Here is a 25,845-nt window from a genome sequence, read left to right as displayed (position 1 = left end):
TTTGCTCTGCTATTCGTTATGAACTTTATTATTTGTTATGAAATGTAATATGTAATGTCTTTAGTTATTAGAACATTCCAGAGATCTGCTTGCCTTTTTGGATCCTTGAATACTATAATCATATATTGGTAGGAGGGGTCTGGGGAGTAACGTTTAGTTTCCTTTACCATTAACTCATATAGGGCTTGCCAAATGGACAAAACAGGTAATTGAAAAACTACCAATGGCATTTTCCATTGCAAATATAGGACTGTACAACATATTAACATGATATAAACCTGAAATCTTGTTAACCCCCTGTACCACTTTCAAATAGCTTCCTACCTAAAATGTCAAGAGTTTTTGCGTCCGCTGCCCCTCCCCTCCCCCCAAAAAAGAAATTCAACCAAATCCAAATCCCTCACTTGCTTCATGAATCGCAAGCAGTAACCTCTCTTCCAAATGTGGTTTGGATGGATACTCCGGCAAATCTAATTGATTGAAACTGCATAAAGAAGAATCTGTGTCACTTAGTTCAACTCCCATGATAATGATGATCCATAAAGTGATGATATACAGCCCAAAACTCAAACATAACAACAAAAAAAGAAAAAAAATTGTTGATAGAAGATATAACGAATTGAAAAGTGGGAAAAAGATACCAAGTATGAGCCGAAGGCAAGTGATCAGAACTTCCATATGCCTTGTGTATCTGAAACTTCTGGGAGCCTGAAATTCCTTGAAGAGCGCTAAAACCCTCCAAAGGTACCTGAAATGTTGGTAGCAAAAATCAGACCCCCTAATATATATTACATACAGCTCCAAGTCGACTAAACAAGGAACCAACTTCATTCAATGATCATAAGTAGTACGATACTAAATATTGTCTTCTGAGGGAAAAAAGCAAAAGCTTAGATCAAGGTTGTCTATTGTCAGGAATGAAACTGTCAGTGAGTATTATCCATCCTAAGCCTATTCAGTGAAAAAGTCACATTTTAGATCACAAATTTAATCCATAGTTGTCACAAAAAATACCATTGGGTAACATAGCCAACTGCATACTCTGCTTAAGTTCTCAATCATGTGAGATTTACTCTGGATTATTGATCTTTTGGAATAAATTAAAGAAATAAACTCGGTGCATTTCAATGTTGGTAGCATTTAAATGAACTCATCTTATGCCTTAAAACACCAAGGTTTTGGACAAAAGTTAAGAGAAAAATATTTCCAATATGACCGCAGAAGAAGCAAAGTGATTCAAAGACAAACATGTAAAATTTGTGTAATGCTAATAAAATACCTTGGATGTTCCTGTCACAAACTGCAACAGTCTAGCCTTGTCTTCTTTGCTGAAACCTTGAACAACCTCCCAAAACCATTGGATAACAGGTGATGCAGCACTATATCCAGAATATTCTGTATTTGCTCTCAAGTCATCCACTGAAATCAAATGTAGAACTTATCGTTAAATATTCTTTTCCGGAGTTTAAAGACTTGTAGAGATAGCCAGCATTGAGAGCAAATAAATATGAATGACATCAATAAAGGTAATGTAAAATAATGAAAGAGACTCACAATCAATATCAGGAAGTCCACTGATCAATAATTCCAGCTCTTTGTCATTGAATATAGATATCAACTCCCTGGGAATCAATTCATTGAACCCTTCCAAGAAAGCATTTATTTGAGGTCGAATAGCAGTGGTCAACCGATGCTCCGCAACCAAATCAACATATTGATGCTTATTCTCCTCCGTAACTTTGATATTCCGTCCACCGGGAATCAACTCATAATCAGTCACCTAGACATGTTCATCAAAATTAGACTAAACAATGCACAATCGAACAATATATTAGTATCATCTCAAAAAGTTTCAGAGAAAAGCCAGTACTTCTGTTCGTTCATATAAGATCAACTTTTCCTCATCTGCATCAATGCTAAAAGTAAGATCCAGATCATCACTGATATCATTCTGCAATCATACCATAAACATGAAACAATTTTCAAAATGAAGATGCAGATAACAATTGAGAGGGTACTCATAGAGTCATAGGGTGGATAGGAAAGCTACAAAAATGCACTTGCCTCAAGCATCCATTTCAAATTTTTGAAATAGTCAGGATCAATGGCTTCAATATCATGATATGTAACTTTGACACCTAGGATGTGCTTGTAGAATGACCGGGTAAAATGGACATCCAAGAGCTGACCATCAAATAATGCTTTTCCGACCTGGATAAGGTAGAAAGGGGTAAGAAAGAAGCATCTATGACCAAGAGCAAACATTAAAAACAGTTGCAAAGGAACTCACCACTCTACCAACAAATTTGAAATAAGATAGATGTTCTGTTTGATAAACAGAATTTGGGTTTGGCTGAAATGTTGATTCATTGCCCACTGTAGTAAAAAGAAGTGCTCCTTTGTCGAAAATAACTCTGGACAACAATTGATACCATTCCCTTGTAAGCCCACCAGCATCAATTCCTTCCTCCCCTTGGAAGTGAACAGTCAACCTTCCCTTCAAATCTTGAGTTGATCTCATGCGAAGCTGGTTATAAGAATCTTCTAGTACATACGCCCTTCTTACTGATATTCTTAATGGGCTATGGTGATGGTCATGCTGATGCTTAATTTTTGATCGGAAGTGGGAGCGCTTGTTATCAAAATCAATAAATCTTGGAATCTTCAGCATGAGGGAAAAAGATTTCTCAAGCAAGCCAGGATTTTGCCTGACAAAAGCATTTAGTAACTTCCTATGCTTCTCCGAAAACTTGACAAAAGCAGCATGTTTCTCATCTAATTTCATAGCAGGTCCAGATGTCTTCTGCTGAGTACCAGATGTGCTCGCGTCTTCAACATCAGAAATAGCAGGAACACTTGCGTCATGACTAGCACCTGACTGTGCAGGATGCAGCTTCTCACAAACCACAAAGAAAGATTCTATGTATGGTAAGATATTTTGAGAACCAGCTGGAAGTGGAGGTGTGACAGTGGACGGATTAGACACGGACGTTCTAGAAGGGGTAAAAAAATCAGATGCTGACTCAGAATAGGACTCAATCTTGCTTATGCAACAGCTCAGCTCATGCCACAAGGGCTCTAATGCTGAATTGATTTCCCAAACCTCAGAAAGAGCAGGAGTTATTCCATCACACTCTTTCTCAGCCAATAAGGTGACAAGGGAACTCAAGGCTTGCAAAACTCTCAAAATTGCTGCACCATCAGAAGATGTTGTACTGAGAAGAGATTTCGTTGCTTCACTAAAAATGCGTAACTCATCCATTGCAGATGAAGTCAAGTTTTGAACTGATGCAGCCAGATGAGTGACAAAAAGCTGACAGTGAATTGGAGCAATAGCCACCAATTTCTTCATTACCTCCGCAACAAGACCATATGCATTATCTGATAAACTGGAAGGAATTCAAGAAACATCAGATGAAATCCACAACATTGTTTTTACAACAATAATAGCCAGACCCATATGGTCTTTAAATTGTGGCATAATAATAAAAAGAAAATAAATACACACATATCAAGATGCAAGTAATGAAATGAGTTAATCAAAAATCAGGACCTCATATAACAGGAATCTTATGACTCCCACCACTCTCCAGAAGTCAGGAGTTCATCGTGATGGTAACTAAATACACCTAAGCAAGGCATACTGACAAAACCCAGACAGCAGAATTAACACAATCTACAAGCATAAGCCCATTATCATACCCTTCTAGTGCAAGCAATGAGCATAGGAGCTGAAGTTCTGCTTGTGGCAGATTACTCAATACTTGCTGAGTTTCGCATTCCTTATTACCAGAGGGTGCCGGTTTGGAGGAATCATTGACTTTGGGAGCTGCATCAAGACCAGAAGATATAACAGAATTTGTATTCCCATCTGCCTCCATTGCAGAAATTTGTGGTCCCAAGATTGGCCCAGTAGATTTGTCAGATGAACTAGACTTGCTTCCAGCACTATCAATGATAACATCCAGTAAATTTAGCAACTGAAAACAAATACACAGCAAATCAAGTCAGCAAACTAACTGTCTGCAGGTACACGAAATTGGATGAGACAAAGTAAAGATAGCAATATAACCAAATCATTACCTGCTCCAGATGGGCTATGCTCCTGAAATAAAGGGGTTGCTTCAAGAGACACAAAAGCATTGCAATGGGTATGTATCCTTCATTACTTTCATTGATATTTACTTCATCTTCAACATCCATCACAGCTTTGCCACGTGTAACATCAGCATTATCTGGTTCTCTTACTGCAGGATAATGCAGCCTAAACTGAAGCAAAATTTTTGCAACGTATGGATGATTACGAGCAAGATAAGTGAGAGTTTCAAGTATTCTCCGAGAGAGCAATGGGGGAACTCCTATGTAATCAAACAAATATACAAGGTATTAGTAAACTCATCCACCATTAAACGTTTAAAAAAAAGCATCTTGCAGATAATATAAATGGTCAGTAGTGAAAACAAGCTTGTGGAATAAGAAGACAAAAGTCTTTTCAGATATGGCTTAATTAAGAAGATAAACCCAAAACTACATGCACTGGCTAAACAGGACGTTGCTTCAGAAAATTAAAACAAAGATAACTGTTAATAGGGACAAGATACAAATAAAGATTAATCAAGTTTTCTTACCATCAAAAGATTGAGGACGAGAGTACATTACATTGCTCTGACAACCATATAGTCTGTATGGTGGCTCAACTGCACTAAAATAACTGGCAGGCTTTCTTACATCAAGCATTAGTAAGTCAATCAGAATTTTCACCAGAGAAGTTCGGGTTTCACAATGGGCACAAAGATTCAAAAGAAGCCTCTGCAACTGACCTTTATATAGTGGCTGCAAAAATTTAAAGCAAATTATAAACAATAAAGTTGAGCTCATTTTCAGAAACTTCTTTCTAGTTCCTACCATCAAGTAGTACCTGAACTATGCGAAATAACCGAATCATGGCATGCAAAGCTTCAGTGTCAACTAGAGGTGCTCCATCAGCTTCAACAATCTTAGCTACACCAGACCTGCGTGAAGTAATGCTTTCCCCTGCACCATCCAGACTAGAACCAATACCTTCGCCACGTCTAGATGCCTCACCTCTACGACTTCTGGGATACATACCAAAGAGGGTACGACTGTATCGATGTGCAAACCTCTCCCGCAACATATTAGCCTCAGCAACAAGAGCAGGTGTAAGGTTGGCAAGCACAGCATCTGATGACGTTAAAAGAACCTGAACAAAGCAAAAAATAATTCTTCAGAGACAAGCTCTCTTTCATAAAAAGGGATTCAACTGACAAACTTGCCTCTTCACGTAATTCTGAAGGAAATGTTGCAATTATCGAGACTGTATCCATTTCAACAGGTTGCCCTTCCAACTCTTGAGATTGATGTAGCCTCTGTGCTTGCTGTTGAGCTAGAACTTCTGCTCGAATATCTGAAGGAAGAGCTGCGAGGAATTCTGGATCAATATCCTCATTGTTTTGAGATCCAGCATTTGATGGTTGAGCCACTTGCCCCTGCTGAGCCGAGAGGACTTCAGCACGCAGCTCCTCAGGAAGAGCATCCAGAAAGGCAGGATCAATTGCTCCTGATCCAGCATCACTGTTCACCTGTTGCTCCGCTGCTGGACCATCTTGATCTGCATCTCGGCTTGAATTTTCAGAAACTTCAGTAACACTGTGGAGGGATGCATCTCTCCCAACTACAGGAGAAGAATGACTTAAAGGAATGTTTGCTCTTCTTGTGCGTGCAGCCTGTGAATCACCTGCTATCCTATCTGCAGAAACCTGCCTTTCTCCACCATCATCATGGCCATCAGCACTTCCAATCTCAACATCAAGGCTCCGAAGACTTTCACCAAAAGTTGCCCCACTACCACTACTCTCCTGGCTCACAGCTTCAACATCCCGCACAGCAGCATCATTATGCTCAAACTGCATCTCAACTGCCTGTAAGTGAGTGCTTGAAACATCTGCTTGCAAAGATCCATTTCCAGCAGGTCCGACATCAGCATTGTTGTTATTGTTATCTATTGATGCAGGAGTCACCGTACCACCTTCCTGAATTGCATGACATTCAACAGGGATTTCTAGCCTTGAACCTTCTGAATCATTTATCTGGTTGACTTCAACTTTACTATGATTACCTGCTTCTGCTATGTTATTATCAGATGACTTTTCAGGGGTGGGTCGTCTCAATCGAGAGACAAGCAACTCCTCAAGGCCCTGTGGTACAATGCCAGAGTTTGACCGGCCACTTTGCTGGTTATTATCACTCCACAAGTTCAAACGGTGTCCATGACGTCCACTCCTCAGTGATCGAAAGATATTATCCAAACCTGCTGAATTCTCCGTTATAGTGTCTGGAAATTTTTAAAAATAAATAAATAAAAAAGATAAAGAAAAGTCATTATTGAAATAGAGAAGAATAAATAAATAAAAACATTGATGCAATAAAGCATTAAATCAAGAAATTCATAAAGGAACTAGCCTGATTGCCCAGTAGATGAGGAAGAAGGTCCAACCAAAAGTGGATGGCGTGAAGGAGTAGCATTATCACCAGTTCTGCCCAAAAGGCTGTAAATAGATGTGGTCCGCCCTGGACGTCTAGATTCAAAAACTTCAACCGGCATCACATGAAGAGCTTCATTTGGAAAACTATTATCTCTTCCAAAAACCTCAATATGGTCAAAAACATTAATTCCATTAATGCCCTCCTCAAGTCGCAGTATAACCCCATTTTCATCATCCTCATCCTCATCCTCTTCCTCCATCACTTCATCAAAATCATCATCATCTATTTCATGATCATCTTGATCTGTGTCAGGATGTGACAAGTGATGGACTTCATCTTCTTCCAAATCATTATGTTCCTCATCATCCCCGTCATCTTCATCCACATCTTCACCCTCATCTCCAGACATATCACCATCATCATCATCGTCATCAAGATTTTCTTGGCCATGGGGTTGGATTTCAAACCGCAGCCCCACATTTTCGATTCCATTCTCAAGACCTCTGGCTTCCTCAGTAGTTTCATGCATGTACTCATCCTCGTTAGCAGGAGCAAAGCCCCCACCAAGATCTTGATCATGTTCCATATCATCAGTAACAGCTTCAGACCCACCATAAGACTGAATCGCATTGTAAGACCCAACATGGTCAACTTGAAGGGAATCGTGATTGACCTGAGAAGTTGTTTCCATGGATTGAGACATGTGACCAATATTATCTGTTCTTCCAGGTTGACTAAGATCAGAAGGCTTTGTTGGATTGTCACCCTTCCCAGCAGTTGAATCAACTGACTGAATATGCTCCTTGGTCACCAACTCTAGAGCTTTGATAATAGCAGTAGCAACTTTAGATGAGTCAGCATGGTCCAAGTCCAAAACTTGGAGAGTACGAGTGAATGATTTAACCAGACCAGCATCCATAAAAGTGGCTGAGGCCTCTGCTGAGATGCTTGAGCCAGAAGGTGTACGAGCAGCCAAAACATCATTAAGAAGATCAACAAAAACCTGAATTTCATTGCCTGGTGGCTTAAGACCATTACATGAATCAACAAATTCATTTATGATATGACTAATCTCAGTAAAAACCCTCCTCCTTGCCTCTGTAGAGCGAACACAAGCAGCCACCATAAACTGGTTAGCCCTGGTTGCCAGTTTCTGCCTCCAATCACCATCAACTTTTTTGTCCTTTTTGGAATTTCGAGAATAAGGAAGAAAATTACGAAGAATATGGTAGAATATTCCCCCAACACTTAAACCAGCATGACTCTTTAGATAGGAGCCCCTAATGCTGCTGATTTCAGCATCTCGTCGAAGCAGAACATGAACAGACGATGAGTACATCAATAATATTTCCATCAGAAGCTTCAAAATAAATACTATCTTTGCAAGTGATGCAGAAGCTTCCTGGCTGCTGGTTTCATTCCCCTCGGATACAGTGGCAACTGCTTTTCCTTTCCCCTTAATTGCAGAGACATCAATGTCCATGTCACTTGATGTTGGGGAAGCAGGGAGGGCATTTGAGGTAGTGTCATCCTTCAAAGGGGGGACAACGAAAGTGCATATAGATTCAAGAAGAAGTTCTATCACATTAACAAAACTTTGAATAGGTTTTTTGTGACTTTTGACACTCTTGGAATTTGAATCATGAAGTTTTCCATGACTATACCCAGAAGCTCCTGTGTTTATATTACCCAAACCAACCTTCCCATCATTATTCTGTCCTTTGTCTTTCTCCAATGACTTATCCTTCTCCTTAGATTTGTCTTTATCCCGATCTTTCAGCAAGACGATGTACGGTCTTTCACCTACCATTTCAACTTGGCAAACAGATTGAGCCGCTTGCATAAATATTATCGGATCCCGGGAAATTACAGAAGCTAAACTTAACAGGAAGTTGCGAGGATTGACCCTTCCATTTGGATGCCGGTTAGATGCTACTACAAGACTGTGTTTTATCTCAGATTCCATCGCTTGCTGGAGAGTTTGTGGATCTTCAAGAACATGACGGACAATACTCGAAGCAACATTGTCAAACCCAGGGAAGAGGCTACTGGTTGGCAGAGAAAGAAGTAAACTTAAACCACCAGCATTAAAAAAGGTAAGGGCAACGGAATGATTTCTCGTAAGATTGGAACATAGTAGCAGAATAGCATGCATTGTGTCTGAGGGAAGTTCATTCTTCATACAACTACAAGCAATCTCAACAAGTCTCTTCTGCTCATGGATATCTGCATACTTGGAAGACAGTCCCAATGCAGACTGCAATTTGTGTTGCTTATCCTCATCAATGGTAATAATTGATGTCTGCTGACTATTCACAGCTTCCTTCTTCAATTGCTCTGCAATTTCAGAATGCAACTTTTGATCCACTTGCAACAGCCTGTCTATAGCAAGAAAAGCAGATGTGACCCATTTTGGCACTTGATGCTTCTCCCGGTTATCAAGACTAGAATCCCACTGGTAGAGCATATCTGAGGCGATTTTGATCAACCCACTCTTTGAAGCAGCTTCCCGTGCTACAGCATCCTCATTAAGAATCAAAGCAAGAACATGAAACAGAGCAGCCAGCATGGTATTATTTCCATTACTAGAAACCAATCCACATTCCTTGATTCGATCAACAATAAAAGTGACAACACTAGACCTATATTGACCATCATCGTGAGAGCATATCATCACAAGCAAGTCACGGACAGGAAAAGCAAGAGGCTCCTTTTGTAAAAGTTTTGTACATGTTGATAACAACTCATCAACAGGAGGAAGTTGGACCATCTCTTCCTCAAGCTGTTGGGCATTGTCATTTGCAGCCGTATCCTTAGTGTCTGATTCAGAGTTCCCAAGGGACATGGCAAGTGCACGAGCAAGTTCATCATCTTCTTGTGTGTCCTCTGGATGCGAAAACAACCACTCCATAGCCAACTCCACACTATTTGACCCAACTTGCCTCAAAGCTTCCTCTGCTCTAGACCTGGAAAAACCCATCTCTACAATGGTTGAAATTGCTGTTTCATTAGGAGGAGGCCCAGTAATACGCGCACTACCGCTGCCATTTACATTTTTTACTTCAACCCCAGAATAAACATGCCTAATGATAGAAATAACAGTAGAAATAAATTCAGGACTGCAATCAACAAACTGGGGATGAGTCCAAACTGGAAGCACAGCCTTCAACACCATAGATTGGAGGACCTTCACAAATATCTCTGCATCCCGTGGGAAAGGGGTATCGCCACTTATAAGGGGCTGTGCAAGCAAGTGCTTTGTGAATGAAGATAATATAAAAGAAGAGGTCACCAGATGGTCCATAAATTTACCATAACTAGCTAATGAACCATAAATCCACGAATGATCAGTATCTTCCTTGTCATCATGCTTCACATTCCCATCATCAGTTTCCATAGGCGATGCAGGGCTCCGATTAACTGCAAAGAGCAACTGACTAGTAGCTTCAAATGTGGTCAATACAGATTGAATAACTCCCCGCCCATACAAACAATTTAGTAGAATGGGATTGCAAGAATCTGCCCTCTCCATTAGAATGCTATCAATAAAATCAATGACTTTACCAAAATAACGACATTTTGTAGATATGGACACTTCTGTTACATGACCCACAAAATTCATGTGATCTAGAGCAATGCTTGCAAAAGTAGAAGCCACTGATTTTGAAGCAGGACTTACACTAACACTATCATCGCGTCGGCGGGAAGGTTGCAACATTACTTTTCCTAACTCTTGGAACAAATGGGTAATGTGAAATGACAATGATCTGACCATGTCACAACAAGAGGTATAATATGTCCTCTGCTTGTTACATTCCTTCTTAGTAGCAGCCCCAGAAGTGTCCGTAGATCCAGAATAATGCAACTGATTACTGGAACCTGATCGCCTGTTTGAAGGACCAACAGAACTTAATCGGTGCTGAGAACCAGTGGCACGGCCCAAATCTCGATACAGGTTTATAAGGTCAAAAAACTGTGATTCTATACTCCATCCAGAAGTCCTCCTTCTCAATAATGGATCAAGAAACTGCCTGAAAGAATTGAACCTCTGATCTTCAGTTTCATTTGCATCCATTTCTGCCTGTTGTGAATCAGTAGAAGAACAAGCACCATCATCCTCAACCTGAGGCTTAGTATTTTCAAGCAGTGCAATTTGCCACAAAACTTCTTGGTGGACATGTCCAATGTCTTCAAGAACATCCTTACTGCCATTTGCAAATTCTGTAAGCAACGCAGTCACCCAACGGTTATCTTTCGATGCAGCAAGAAAGAGAAGAAACTCAACTAGAAAAAGTGAAGAAAAGATGCTGTTATTAGTGGTCATCCTTGGATCCAGCAACAAAGATCTGGAAGCTACACCAAATCCAGTTAAAGCATTCTTCAAGTGCTCTCTAAGAGAGGAACAGAAGGCACGTGCCAGAGGAGCAGAGTGATGTTGAGCGAAACCCTTAAATACCATGGTGCTATGCAAAGCAATTGACATGCCGTCTGAGGATTGTGCAATAGTGGGTCGTAATAACAACTTCAATAAAGCTTCAATTCCTGATTTTTCCACAAATAGTCGACAAGTTTCAGAATTTTCCATAGTCCGGTGAACCAACACCATAAAATGAAAGATGCATAGCTGAACAAACTGCTCATCACTTATCCCTTCAACAGCGGATTCTGCTGTGCCTAAGAGGCAGCAATGACTTTCATTTTCTTTGTCTTCAGAATCTGTTTCCATTACACTACCCTTACCCTCATTAGCTTTTGCTGAAGATCCGGTAACATTACCATCTCCAAATGATGCAATCTTATGCATAATTTCAATAACAATGTCAACACCAGTACTTCTCAATGAAGATACATGTCGTAAGAGCTCCTCCACAGAATTTGCGAGAGGAACAATAGCCTCATTCATAGCTAATACATACTTTTTGCTCGTGAAGATGTCAACAAGGAACTGCAGAGATGAATTTTCTCTTACAACCTCTAGGCCTTTGGCATTAAGACAAATGGCCCCAATTCCATTTGGAATGCATGTCAAAGCCTTTGATGAAGGAAGTATTCCAGATTTAACTGAACATAAAAAAGCATCAGGAAGACCCATTTCATGCAGAGCAGAAAAACATGTAGGATCTTTGTGAATTATTTCACTCATAACAGTAACAGCTGAGTAATAAATGTCACCTCCAAACTTATCCACGTTCCGAAAAATCAAGACTAGAGTCGCAGGTAATGAATTGTCATGAGAGTGTTGAGGTCTGGCAGAGTTTGTAGGGGCATATGTTGCAGATCCAAGTGCCTTGAGAGAGACTTTTATGAATCTCTTCTGAGCGTAAAGCTGATCAGTACTGTGTGTTGAGCTTTCACCAGTAAGCATCACATTATCCTTTTCTCCAACCAAATTAATGACCCTGTAAACCTCTATCTGTAATCTTTGAGCCAAAAGCTCGATACCTCCCAACTCTTTAAACAAAGATACAGCCGAGCTACTATAATCCATAAGCTTCTGAAGGGTTTTCACTGCAAAACAAACAAGATGAATATGTCCAAGATCAGAATCCTCCAGCAGAGGCAAGAATGTGGGTACCATGCCAGAACCTCTAACATTACTCCCAGAAGACGAGGTCGACACCACATGCAGCAGATAGAACTGAAGTAGTGCCTCAACAAAAGCAAGGGAAGATGGATCATTAGAACTCTTCAATGACAAAATAGCCCTCTGAAGCACATTCAGAAGTATCATGCGGTTCCCTCCAGCAAAATTCATACTAGACCCACTCAGTATCCGTGCACGTTCATGAGATGATGTGTATGCTGCTAACTGAGCTCCTAATGCAAGCATTGCAAGTGTTCTGATGGATCCAGATATGGTTTCTTCAGATCGCACCACTCTAATCAATTCATTTGTATATTCTGGTTCATTAGCAAAAAAGGACACAAGCTCATCATGAGCATCACTGGACTGGACCAACACAATGAAAGCGAGAAGGCAAATCCTGCTATAAAGCCTGCTTATTCTCGGAGACCGGAAGGCACGAGCATATCTAATTCTAGTGAGCAATGAAAATCGGAGCTCAGGAGGAACACTATACTGCTCAATGCATCGCCTCAACATCGACAAGTCATCTTCTTTGCGTAAATGCATATCTGGCATGTGTATAACTCTCAAACTTGATGCAACTGTATCTACACTTTGTTCCTTGCTTTGGACACTGGATCCATGCAATTCAAAATAAAGGGTAGAACCTATGCGGTAATTGGATTGATCACTACCATTCTCTACATCAGAAGGAAATAAACATAGTGCTTCATCTTGGGCTTTTTCATTTGCCATAATACAAGAGTACAATCCCAGGCCCTCCTCCTTGGTTCCCCACCCCTGTGCTAGGGACAGGAGATAGCTGTTCACCGAACCACAGCCAACCATCTTTGCAGTTCCATGAAGCTTGGAGGGATTTATTTTTACAAGCACAGAAAGAGTTTCCAATGTTGCAATAATAATCTCAGGATCTGTTGATGCTAGTAAAAGCTTGAAGTGCTGAAAAGGAAGGGAGATCTATTAGAAAATAATAGTATCAGATAATAAAAGAATGAGTCACTTGACTAAACTACAAGATTAAAATAAAGGAAAAGAAAATGAATTCAGACTAGATTTAAAATAGAACATAATTTCTCTACAATATACCTCTAAGCCATCGAATGAACTCTTGTTTGCACAGTTCTCTAAAATTATTTGCATCACCCGTAATATTTGCAGAATTGCGTGTTTTGGTAATGGGATGTCATCTTCTAGATTCTCTGCCAATGTCAGGTCATTTCGACATGACAAATATGTCTTGAAATATGTGTCAAAATGAAGTAACAACGGCCTCCAGTGATTAAAATTCCCCTGATGTAAAAGCAATATATAAGAATCGGGGGGGGAATAAATAACCATATGCAGCAAAATTATCATGGTATTACCTTATTGTACTCCCACCGAAAGCCAGAGAGTGGTATAGCTATATCTTGTAATGGACACTGTATGACTTTCTCAGTGAAGGCTTTGATCTTAGGAGGCTGAAATCAATCAATTGCAAAATATCGACTAGGTTACATGGGTAAGGAGGGAGGAAATGATAGAAAAAAACCTAAGCCATTAGAATTCCAGGCAAGTGTGAGTTCAAGCATTAACAATCACGATTTTGAAGAAACGTGTATAGACATAATTGCACATGCAACCATAAACATGTGGATCTAAGAATAGAAATTGTGCAATGCAATAGAAGCAAACTTCAAAACGTGTGAATTTAAGTATTATCGATCATTCATGATACTCAATTTTGAAAAAGGAACAACACTATTAATCAATTTAGACAAATAAATAAATAATACTAGTACTACTCAGTTTTACAACAAGAAAAGCATCAGCATGAACGTTACTTTTGCCAAAAGGAGCATGTGCATACCGAGCACACAAAATTTAAACAAACAGCCTTAGGAATCACTGAAAAAAATGTATGCACAAAAATTAAAAATAAAAGTAAAAAACAAAAATACAGAACCCAAAACCGGAAAAAGCCAGAAGCTGCTATACTTCCTCATTCTCTAAGTAAGCACTCACATTGGTACTTCCATATGCATAAATTCACATTCATGAATATGAAAATGTCATCATATAAAACATGAAATGCCTACATTAAGTCTATGACATATACATAAAAAGTTTAAAAAACAGATAATTACCAGGAAGTAATATGAGAATTACCATACTTTTAGCACATGTTTTTAACCTGAACACCAATTTCATTGGAAGTGCAACGCATGTGCAATTATATATTAACAACTGATTAATGCTCAGAAACTAAAGGAGGATGCTATAGCTCATCAATAACATTTAATCAAATCTAGTACACAGTTTGGGCCACACAACAAAAATGCATCCAGGAGGCTCCATACATATTACCAAACATACAAAATTAAGCATATCACAATCTTTTACGAGCATCACTTATTCACATGTTGATCAAACAATTACTAGCAAATGAGTGAAAGACTAACTGAATGAGCAATTCAAATATGCCAGTTATACACAATGACAGCACATCCTCATCAAATCCTAAGTAGCATACTTGTCAACACATGATTTATATTTGCTATATTTTGGATGTTACGTAATGAATAGTATAACAGCTCCTTTGGATTTTAAAAAGAAAAACATCAATTTTCTTTTGCAAAGTAGCTGCCTCATAGACATCCTGTATGACATTGTTCATTGTTGTGGAAGAAAGCTAAACAAATTTAAAAAATTAAATTCAATCCAAAAAAAAAAAAGACAAGTAGAGAATCAATTTTGAAAAAATAAAATAAAATCCCCCAAAATTAATCTTTCCCAAACATGCAATGATGCTATTTAAGCTTGCTTGATAACTTCTTTAGTGAAGAGATTAATGGTTTTTGGACAACTTATTATGTCAATCTTAAGCTAGAGTTAACTAGCTCAATTTTCTATTCAAACACACCAACAAACAAAATATAAACTACAACCGCAATGCAACAGACAATAAATTTATAAATCAGAGACTATTGATTTGATTTTATGTAATATTGGTTTCCTTGGGGCTATAAAATCAATCTCGAGCTAAACACAGTTACTTCCAGCAAAAAAATTATCTTCTTTTTGTGGAAAATATAACTTCTGGAAAAGCTATAAACTTCAGCTCCTGAAAAGGTTAAAGAGAAGAGGGGAAACAAAAAACCATATTGCTGCCTTTTCACTTCCCTAAAAGCTGAGATGTTTAACTTCTCTTAAAAAGAGCCTTTTTAAACCAAAAGCATTTTTCTACTTTAGCCAAACGCTCCCCTATTACTCGGTGCCATTTCAATTATTAACTAAAAGCACATGCTATTCTAAATCTGTCAATGCTAAATTCATGAAGGACGCCTATCTACTCCATTTATTTTTCCCACTCATGCATAATAGAGCATCACGAACTTCAGATCCAAGAGTTTGTTAAACAAAACAAACAAAAAATTCAGAAACAACCAATCAAGCTGTACCAGCAAAAAAAAATAAAAAATTGGAAATCGTAGAAGAACTAAACAGACACAGCCACCTAAGAACTAAATACAAAACCTTTGAAAATGCATTTCCCTATTAGATAAGATGAATGAGATGGCGATTAAAAATTTTAAATATGTATATATCATAAATGGGTTAGGTTTAGTTAAAAATTGATCCAGTTGAACCCTAATCACAAGTAAAATGAAAAAAAAAAAACATGAGTGTTAGAGAGAGAAAACTGACAGGTTCAGAGTCCAATTTAATGGATGGGCCAATGGCGCCCTCGCTGGATAGAAGTTGCCGCAGCCTCGACGGCCAACTCGATCTTAGGGTTGTCATCTCACCTCAACTTCTCTACTCTGAACTAGAGCACACAATAACAAGGTCAAATAAAAACCGACATCAACAATAAAAAACAAGATAACACAGAATCCTTCAATTTCACTAAACTAAACCGGTGCCAGAACGCATAGAAATTGAAAGAGAATCATAAATTTATTCTGAACACAAAAAAAAATAAAAAAAAATATTAATAATAATAAATAGATCATGTTCATCACACATAAATTAATAAATAAATAATCGGTAGTGATAATCGGAAAAGTGTGTGGTGATGAAAAAGAGATACATATATACCTGAGAGATGAGAGAAAAAGGAGCAAGTGCATACACATCCGGAGTGGGAAGAAAAAAAGAGAAAAATAGAGAGAGAGAGAGAGAGAGATGAGCGAAATCAAAAGAAACGGAGGAGTTGGGGTTGGGAATCACGGTGCTGGTGGCTATAAAATTCTAATTTCTACACAAAGTAAGTTTAGCCCTTTTAGAAGCAAAGAATGGAGTATAAATAGTGAGAACTGACTCAGTGTCTTTTGTACTGTGCAGGCGCAGGTAGAGTCTACCAAAAAAGATGTTTTACCATTTTGCCCTTTGGTTTTGTCCTAATCCATTATGCATACATATTAGCGTATCTCTTCTCGTTTCTCGGAAAATTCTTCAAAAAAATTTCGAGTAAATACATTTTTTGATCTAGCAAATTTCACGATACTCGTTTTAGTTCCCAGCAAATAAAAAGGTCCGTCGTGGTCTCTAAGAAATTCAAAATGGACCTATTTTAGTCTTTTTAGAGACTAATATGGATCTTTTTTAAATTTGTGAGGGACCACGATTTCAACTAAATAGGTTCATTTTGAATTTCTTAGAGATCATGATGAGTCTTTTTATTTGCTAGGGACTAAAACGGGCATCGTGAAATTTGCTGAGGACCAAAAAGAGTATGTAATCTCTTTTTTTCAATTAATATTCAGTTTTTTATTTATTTATTTGGATGTCGTTATATTAATTTTGTAAAGGTTTAGTTTGAAATTTAAAAAAAAAATTATCAAAAGCATCACAATAGTTAAAAAAATCACCTAATTCTTTCATATCAATAAATTTTGGTAATAACTTTATATTTTAATGAACTGATTTGGTTAAAAAAAATTGAATGATTAATATTTTGAGAAATTTATATTTTATATCTTGTTTTAATATGAGTGTGTCATGTAAAATATTTTATGCACCATCAATTATATGCAACAAGCCAACAAGTTATCATAAGGCATAGTTGATGGACAACAGGTGAATATTCATGTACTACTCCTTGTTAATTCTCTCCATTACAATTGGCTTATGATCAGGAGTCAAATATTTACAATCTTATAATTTGTTGATATGCGATGAATGTTCCAATTACTCCACCGCAATGCACAAAGATAAGCCCCCCAATTAAAGTTGAAAATATACGTTGGATATGAATCTCCTATAATATCTTGAAATAATGACCAGAGATTTAGTTAAATTATTATTTGCTTATTGTTATCAATATTTCCAACATGAGGGGGGAGAGAATAAGCAATTGAAAAAAATATTAATCAAAATGCATTATCATTATCTTATATAGATCCTTGCACAAAACAATTATGAGAAAAATATATTATACATCAAATGCCAAATTGTTTGACTGACCAACGAGTCTAACATTCCAACTGTAAATGCTCATATTCAAATTGATGTCTCAACAGGACAATCTACGAGTGCAAATAAAACTAAAACATAGAAAAATGATTGGTTCTAACGATTAAAATCCTCAAAAAAAAGGGGAAAGGGGCAAATGTTTAAGATGGTCCAATATGGAGACAATTGTTAATCCTGAAGACATAACTTTTGTTAAACGTTAAGGGAGGTTTGGGTACATGAAAATAATGAAAATGAAGATATCTTTATCACTTACGTCATTACACAAAAAATAATGAAAATGAAGATATCTTTATCACTTACGTCATTACACAAAAAAGTTGGAACCGTAAAGATATAATTGTTGACAATATTTTTTGAAATAATGAAACAAGATTAGGATCTTGAAGCTAAATTTGTTGACGAATGTAAATGGAAAAATAATTGCCCAACATAAAGGTGTAAAGCCAGTGGGGTATAAATGTGCAAAATTGTAATAAAACAATGAAGTTGTAAGATATAAAAAATGACTTGTAGCAAAATAATTTTCACAAAAGTTTAGCATTTATTACATGAAATAAATTCTCCCGTGTTAGATACAATTGCCTCCAAATATCTTATTTGTGTGACAGTGCATGAAAAATTGACATGCATTTAATGGATGTTGTTTGTAACGTCTGGACGCTTCAAGAACAATGACTATCTCCACACAGTAACACGAGATTTTCCAGCATGCTTTGTCCTCACTCGCACACTTCTCGGAAAAACTTTTCAGGAGGTCACTCATCTCATAATTACTGCAACTCTCCCTACTCTGATACCACTTGTAACGCCCGGCCGCATCAAGAATTAATGACTATCCCCACACACTAACACGAGACTTTTCAGCATGTTTTATCCTCACTCGCACACTTTCCGGAAAAAGTTCTCAAGAGGTCACCCATCCCAGGATTACTATAAGTCAAACACGCTTAATTATGGAGTTTTTCTGTTACGGGCTACTGAAAAGTAGATGCATCTTGTTAGTATAGGTAGTACTAATTAATTCTTATAAGCTATTCCCAACTGTATTGTCTCATACCAGCACAGTCTTTAGAATCCCTCTCTTTCGGGTGTTAATTTGATTCGTTCATGTACTCGCGCCGCTGGAAACCTGCCAGGAGCCACTCTTTGTTTGTGCCCTTGCACACCATGCCTACTAAAACAATAATAATGCAAGCTATGACTGACCAACAAGATTTCAATCACAAGTGCAAACACAACTATTTCATGGCGTTCAACAAGAGATAATTTAGCAGACATTGCTTAATTCAAATTTTGATAAGCTTGTAAATGAGACTGAAATTTGTAGACTCAGAGACATTAAATGATGTTCTAATCAAGGGAGATAAAATATGTACAACACTTTTTTTTTCCTTCACCGAGGTTTTGTCCCATTGGGTTTTTTGATAAGGTTTTTAACGAGACAGTTTACAATACATATTATTAGAAATGTATACTCTTTTCCTTCACCAAGATTTTTTTGTCGTATGATTTTTTCCTAGTAAGGTTTTAACGAGGTACATTATTTTAATGGACATCAAGAGGAAATGTTATAAATAATATATATTTTTGGATGTCTATAACTCTTAGAGACATTATTCCAAAATGTAACTCCTCAAAAATTATTAATTATTTTCCGTTGTAACTTACAATGTAATAAGAGCTTATAAATCAAGACATGTACAACAGACATGACATTACAATAGAAATTATCCTCCTTTATTCTTGTCCTAATTTTCTTTTTCTATTATCTTCACTATGTTCTTGTTATCCTTTAGTTTTATAACAAGACTTCCATTTTTTTGTTTAATTTGACTTTAATCACTTTGCCTTATTTATAAATGGAGATATTCATTTAATAATTTATTAATTATATCTTAAATAGTCTATAGTCTCCTAGAAAATTTATTGAAACCGGATCCTCTCATGTGTTATTTTATATGTTTTATATGACCATGTTATATGAGAGCATCCTAATTTTATAAGGGTAAAAATCAATGGTAATAAGGATCGAAAGAAGAAAAAAATACAGTGATATGAAGCTACAAAATCAACTCTAGCATGACATGATTATTAAATAACACACGGGGAATCGGGGCAGAGTTATTTACTCTAGTTTGTACAATTATAAAAATTTAGATAAATCAAAGTCATGATCCATTCCAAAATATTCAAAAAAAAATCTTAATATATTTTGAACTTATTTCTTTTGTCAAGTTTTCTATATTAACTTTTCATTTATTTATTATATTAATTTGATCGTAATTGTTATGATACATTTCAAAAAAAATTGAAAGATAAAATGCTAATGTATTTTGAATTTAATTTTTTTGTCAAGTTTTCTATACTAACCTTTCTTTTTTATTATATTAATTTAATCATAATTATTTATTTATCTTTGGAATTTTATGCTAATTGATTGTAGCTAGTTAATTTTATCTTTTCTAAACTTTTTTATTTTTTGAAATTTTCCTTAATTTTAGGATAAAAATATCATCATTTATTTATATCTTTAATTTTATCCTAATTGGATTCGCGTTTTCTAAAATCAATGTAGATAATTTATTTACATTAAGTCCAAAATAATGTCGTTTTGAGACGAAAATCAAAGTATTTTTGTAATATAATTTATTTTAGGGTTATAATAGTCTTTTTATTATAATCTTTTTATTTTTATACCCAAAACGACGTCGTTTTAATAGCGAATTTAGACAACTTATCTACATTCACTATCGAAACATTAAAGTCATCTTAATTATTGGATATTTTTATCTTTAGTCAGTTTTTTTTTCTTTCCTTTAATCATTAATCTTATCCTTCTTTGATTTTAATTTATTTATCTTTTGAAAGTCTCCTTAATTTTGGAAGATAACTTTCATTTTCTTTTATATCTTTAGTTTTGCCTTAATTTTAGAATATTTTTATCTTTTAACTTTATTTTTACTCTTATAATTTAAATATAAAGAGGTCAAACAATGTCTTCGTTATATCAAAATAATTCAAGAATGTCTTAATTATATATTTAAGTAATTTAGAATATCCATTTCAAAATATTTTGAAAGATAAAATTTGAATATATTTTGAATTTAACAAATTGTCGAGTTTTTTATGATAAATTTTCCTCTATTTATTATTTTAATCTAATTGTAATTATTTATTCATTTTTGAGATTTTATGCTAATTGATTGTAGTTAATGTCACTTTTTTTTTTTTATCAAGCAGTTAATGTCACTTTTCTTTCCTTTTTAGTCAGTTAATCTTATATTTCTTTAATTTTAATTTATTTATCTGTTGAAACTCTAATTTATATTTTTTATATATTTAGCTTTATCTTTAGCCTTATAATTTAAATATAAAAAAGTCAAACAATGTTTTCGTTATAATAAAATAATTCAAGGATGTCTAAATTATATATTTAAATAAATAATTTATAATATACATTCCAAAATATTATGAAAGATAAAATTTGAATATATTTTCAAGGGATAGGATATTGTGACACATAAATAATGTTACGCACAATGTTACGACCACATCTTAACCGTTGATTTCCGCCAATCAACGGTTATCATTTATTGCGAATTAAAAATTAATTAATGAGTTTGATTTGAAAAATGATAACCGTTGATTGGCGGAAATCAACGGTTAAGATGTGGTCGTAACATTGTGCATAACATTATTTGTGTGTCATAATATCCTATCCCTATTTTGAATTTAATTAATTATTAAGTTTCTTATAATATGTTTTTTCTTTATATATCATATTGATTTAAGGATTCATTTTTTCTGCGGTCAACGTAGATAACTTATCTACATTGAGTCCAAAATGACGTTGTTTTTTGACAGAAATCAAGGTATTTTTGTAATTATAATTTATTTCAAGGTTATAACAGTTTTTCTACTTATAATTTTTTAATCTTCTAACCAAAAACAACATAGTTTTGGGAGTGAATGTAGATAACTTATCTACATTCACCGTAAAAATGTTAAAGCCTTGATTTAATTATAATCATTTATGGCATTAATGTTTTTACATTGAATGTAGATAAGTTATATATATTTGCTTCTAAAACGACATCGTTTTGGGTTAAAAAAGTAAAAATTTATAATGAAAAAGATCATTATAACCCTAAAACAAATTATAATTACAAAAATAACTTGATTTTCGCCTCAAAATGACGTCGTTTTGATCTCAATGTAGATAAGTTATCTACATTGACGGTAGAAAAAGTGAACCCATCATTTATTCATCTTTTAGCTTTTTATGTTAATTGATTGTAATTAATGTTACTTTTCTTTCCTTTAATCAGTTAATTTTATAGTTCTATAATTCTAACTTATTTATCTTTTGAAACTCTCCTAAATTTTAGGAGATAACTTTCAAGTTTTCTATATTAACCTTTCCTTTATTTATGATATTAATATAATCGTAATTGTTTATTTATCTTTAAAATTTTATGCTAATTGATTGTAACTAGTTAATCATATCTTTTCTTAACTCTAGTTTTTTTATCTTTTGAAATTTTCATTAATTTTAGGAAAAATATCATCGTTTATTTATATCTTTAGTTTTAACTTAATTATTGCATATTTTTATCTTTAACTTTATCTTTATCCTTATTAATTTAAATAGAAAATGTCAAACGACGTCTTCCTTATATCAAAAATTTAAATAATTTAGAATATCGTAAAAGATCTTTTAAGATTGGTTTTGATATGGATTTGTTTCCTTATTTAAAATTTTCTATTATCTAATAAAATCTTCTATAGTGATTATCATTATTCTCCTTCCTCTATAAATAGGATTCAGCTTTCGACTATCATATGTATAAATCTGTGTTATTCCAACTGTTTTGAAAATATGGAGCACCGAAAACATTTACATTGCAAATTCCAGAGAAAGCAGAGTTCTATGGAAGTGTTCGTTAGACGTGGGCCTCGTTTTGGCTGTGAGTTTCTTGAGTCTTCCAATGATTGCAACATAAGGACAACCTGTCATCTTAACTCTCCCAAGGTTCCTCAGGTATTTGATTATTTTGTGGTCATAGATTTTGAGGCTACTTGCGACAAGGATAAAAATCCCCACCCTTAAGAAATAATTGAGTTTCCATCCGTCATAGTGAGTGGTGTCACTGGCCAAACAAAAGCATGTTTCCAGACATATGTGAGGCATACTCATAATCAAATTCTGACTGATTTCTGCAAGGATCTTACTGGTATACAACAAGATCAGGTGGATAGCGGAGTTACATTGGACGAGGCTCTACTCATGCACGATGAATGGCTTGAAATCAATGGGATAAAGAACTCCAACTTTGCTGTTGTCACATGGTCTATCTGCGATTGTCAGGTAATGCTTGAATCTGAGTGCAAATTCAAGAAGATACCAAAGCCTGCTTATTTCAACATGTGGATCGACTTACGGGTTCCTTTCCATGAGGTGTTTGGTGATATGAGGTGCAAATTAAAGAAAGCTGTTGAGATAGCTGGATTGGAATGGGAGGGTCGTGCTCATTCTGGACTTGATGATGCCAAAAACACTGCTCGATTGTTGGCATTGATCATGCACAAGGGTTACAAGTTTTCCATTACCAATTCATTGTCGTGGAAGCAGTCTGAAGAACGAGCAACAGTTTTTCATGATCGTAACTACAATATGACGATTATCCCCATTGTTCAATATCCTCCCCCTCCCCTTTTCTTTCACCGTGGGATTATGATGAATACCCTTGTGGTTCTGTTCACTCCAAGTATTACATTTTGATTATGATGATTTGCCTGGTATAATTCTTACATATTATGATACATAAATCACCATTGACTCGCAGGTTTAGAGAATGACTTGTTTTAGATATATGTTTTGCATGGATTTTTACACATTTTTAACCATTGTTCGTAAAAAAGTAAAAATAAAATCTTTATGTTTTTCCTACTTTGTTACCAAACGGCAACAATAGAACATATAAGATATTAATAAAATTTACATGTATATAAAAAAAAGATATTAATAATTTTTTTATATAACCATGCTTTATGAAATCAAACTACGATTTTTTTTATCCGTTATATTTTTGTGTAAATTGAATTTATTTATTAAATCAACAATGTTATTCAATTACTACAAGAAAATTCTATTCCCAAGCGCCAATTGCCCACTTACGATGCTTTTTAAATATAATATGTTCTTTGAATATTATATGAATCTGACAAATAAATGTTAGGAATAAATCTATTCTGTATATTAAAAGTAAGGGAAAATATTTGTCCTTTTAAAGGATGAACATTTTAATTAAAATTAATGTTTTTTATATAAAATTTAAATTAAAAAAACCACTCACTTTCTTCTCATATGATTTCCATCGTATATCTCATTCTTTTACTAAAAAATACTCAATTTTATATCCTTTAAAAAGACAAACATCAAACCCCAAATGCCAAATTAGTCAATTTGAATTGGGAGGAATTAGATTTTCCAATTTTGTCTATGTGCACAAAAAGAGTTCCATATTCTCCTTCTTCAATTTCAATGTCGGCCAATTCCAACAGAGGAGGCTCCTTGTACGGTGATGCTGCCCCTTACCGTTCAAGGACCTATCTTCTTCGATTCAATTTATTTACTTAGATTATTCATCAATTGAATAAAAAATGTATACGACATTATTACAACACACTCTAAGTAGAGAGTTTTTATGTTTAAATGTTGGGAAATAGATATATTATCTTGTAGGAAATTGGTTGTGTCATGCTATAGACACAACCAATGTGGACCCCACCTCTTTCTTTTCTTTTCTTTTTATTTTAAAAGTGGTGGGGTTCACATTGGTTGTGTCTATAGCATGACACAACCAATTTTCTATGTAACATGATACATCTATTTCCCTTAAATAGCCAAACATCCAAGGGACCCTGTGCTCGGCATAACGTACTCGAAACTTAGGAGGGAGAATAATTACATGTTTGAGTTTGCACTATATTGAAATATCCACATTCTTAGCCCAATAAAAAAGATAGAAAAATGAAGAGAATGATATGACTAAATTAGTCTTGTATATGCATGTCCGCCTTTTTTTTTTTCAATTTCACAATGTATTGCTCCTTAGAGAATATTCGATAATTTATGCTTGTATGCCTGCTACTGTAGGTAATGGCGGAACTCTAAGTTAAATCTTCACTACAAATTAAAGGGTGTGATGATGTTGTGTCTCGGAGCCCGGCAATTTTGAGCCCTGTTTTAGATTCAATTAGCTCGGCCTTCACAAGTTGGCTTGCGGAAACGTTGGTGAACAGTAATAACAAATCAAAAATAAAACAGAGATAAAGAGAAAGAGAATATCAAGAATTTTTAACGTGAAAAACTTCTTTGATGTGAAGAGGAAAAATCACGGGACCAAGTCCAAAAAATTGTCCATTATAAATAATGAGATTTACAAAAGATTCTCTTTATTTCAATAACCAAAGGACTTCACCTCTAAAGGATGGGTTTACTTACAAGTGTCTCGCACAAGTATTTATCTCTGTAAAGGCGATCGAGAATCCTACTCTACAGGATAGTCTTCTTCTTCAGCGATAGCGCTGGGTTTCTTCCTCAGAGAATCTTCGCCTCTGACTTGCGCTTTTCTCTTGCGCGTTTCTCTCTTTTTTTTCTTCTTCTCTCTCCTGACGGCTCAGCATCTAAGCATCTCTTATAAACAAAAGATTAAGGCACCCATTAATCTAGGTCGAGTCCATCATAGGCCACAGACCTAACAAACTCCCCTTCCGTGCCTAAGAGGGAGGATATCCGGGCTCCCCCTCATTCAGGGTATGAAACCGGGGTAGTCAACCTGGCACTTTCGCTGAAATCTTCAAATTTCCATGTTGGATCTGTCTTGGTCATCATGTACGACCAGCTCAAGTTGGTATGGAATTTGTCAAGTTACTGAAACTTTTATTCTATCACATCTCGAATCAAATGGTGCCACACATCTATGTGCTTTGACCATGCATGGAATGCTGAGTTCTTCGCTAAGTGTATAACACTCTTGTTATCACACTTTAGCACATACTTCTTTTGACTATAGCTGAACTCTTGTAGAAAACTCTTCATCCATACTAGCTCTTTGCATGCCTCAGTTGCAGCAATGTACTCTGCCTCGGTAGTGGACAGGGAGACACGCTTATGAAGTTTGGAGTGCCAAGAAATAGCTCCCCCTGCAAAGGTAGTCAGGTAACATGTAATCGACTTCCTCGAGTCGTCATCTCCACCCAGGTCAGCATTTGAGTACGCTTCTAACTCG

The 25,845-nt window shown here is 35.7% G+C and overlaps 2 protein-coding genes across 3 annotated transcripts; one reads left to right on the top strand and one right to left on the bottom strand.

Moving 5' to 3' along the window:
* Positions 1-253: 253 nt before the first annotated feature.
* Positions 254-16,356, bottom strand: LOC133314317 (E3 ubiquitin-protein ligase UPL1-like). 2 transcript variants are annotated; one of them, XM_061515785.1, is made up of 17 exons: positions 16,172-16,356; positions 15,779-15,899; positions 13,456-13,551; positions 13,178-13,381; positions 6,481-13,030; positions 5,295-6,352; positions 4,919-5,221; positions 4,629-4,833; positions 4,084-4,358; positions 3,703-3,980; positions 2,291-3,389; positions 2,065-2,211; positions 1,871-1,951; positions 1,555-1,780; positions 1,280-1,419; positions 642-748; positions 254-484 (listed from the first exon to the last, which is right to left on the bottom strand). In XM_061515785.1, the coding sequence occupies exons 2-17, from the start codon at positions 15,872-15,874 to the stop codon at positions 382-384; spliced, it is 10,968 nt and encodes a 3,655-aa protein (XP_061371769.1). In that variant the 5' UTR covers positions 15,875-15,899; positions 16,172-16,356; the 3' UTR covers positions 254-381. The 2 variants fall into 2 exon arrangements, with proteins under 2 accessions (XP_061371769.1, XP_061371770.1); XM_061515786.1 differs by having other exon boundaries at positions 15,779-15,894.
* Positions 16,357-22,430: 6,074 nt separating this feature from the next.
* On the top strand, positions 22,431-23,333 carry LOC133314309 (uncharacterized). Its single transcript, XM_061515771.1, has 2 exons — positions 22,431-22,592; positions 22,776-23,333. Exons 1-2 carry the CDS (start codon positions 22,431-22,433, stop codon positions 23,331-23,333), a joined length of 720 nt encoding a protein of 239 aa, XP_061371755.1.
* Positions 23,334-25,845: the final 2,512 nt, after the last annotated feature.

The sequence above is a fragment of the Gastrolobium bilobum genome, unplaced genomic scaffold (genome assembly GCF_033153095.1).
Source record: "Gastrolobium bilobum isolate Gb01-03AN ecotype WA unplaced genomic scaffold, APGP_CSIRO_Gbil_v1 utg12160, whole genome shotgun sequence".
Taxonomy (NCBI): Eukaryota; Viridiplantae; Streptophyta; class Magnoliopsida; order Fabales; family Fabaceae; genus Gastrolobium; species Gastrolobium bilobum.
This window is presented reverse-complemented; position numbering and strand designations above follow the sequence as displayed.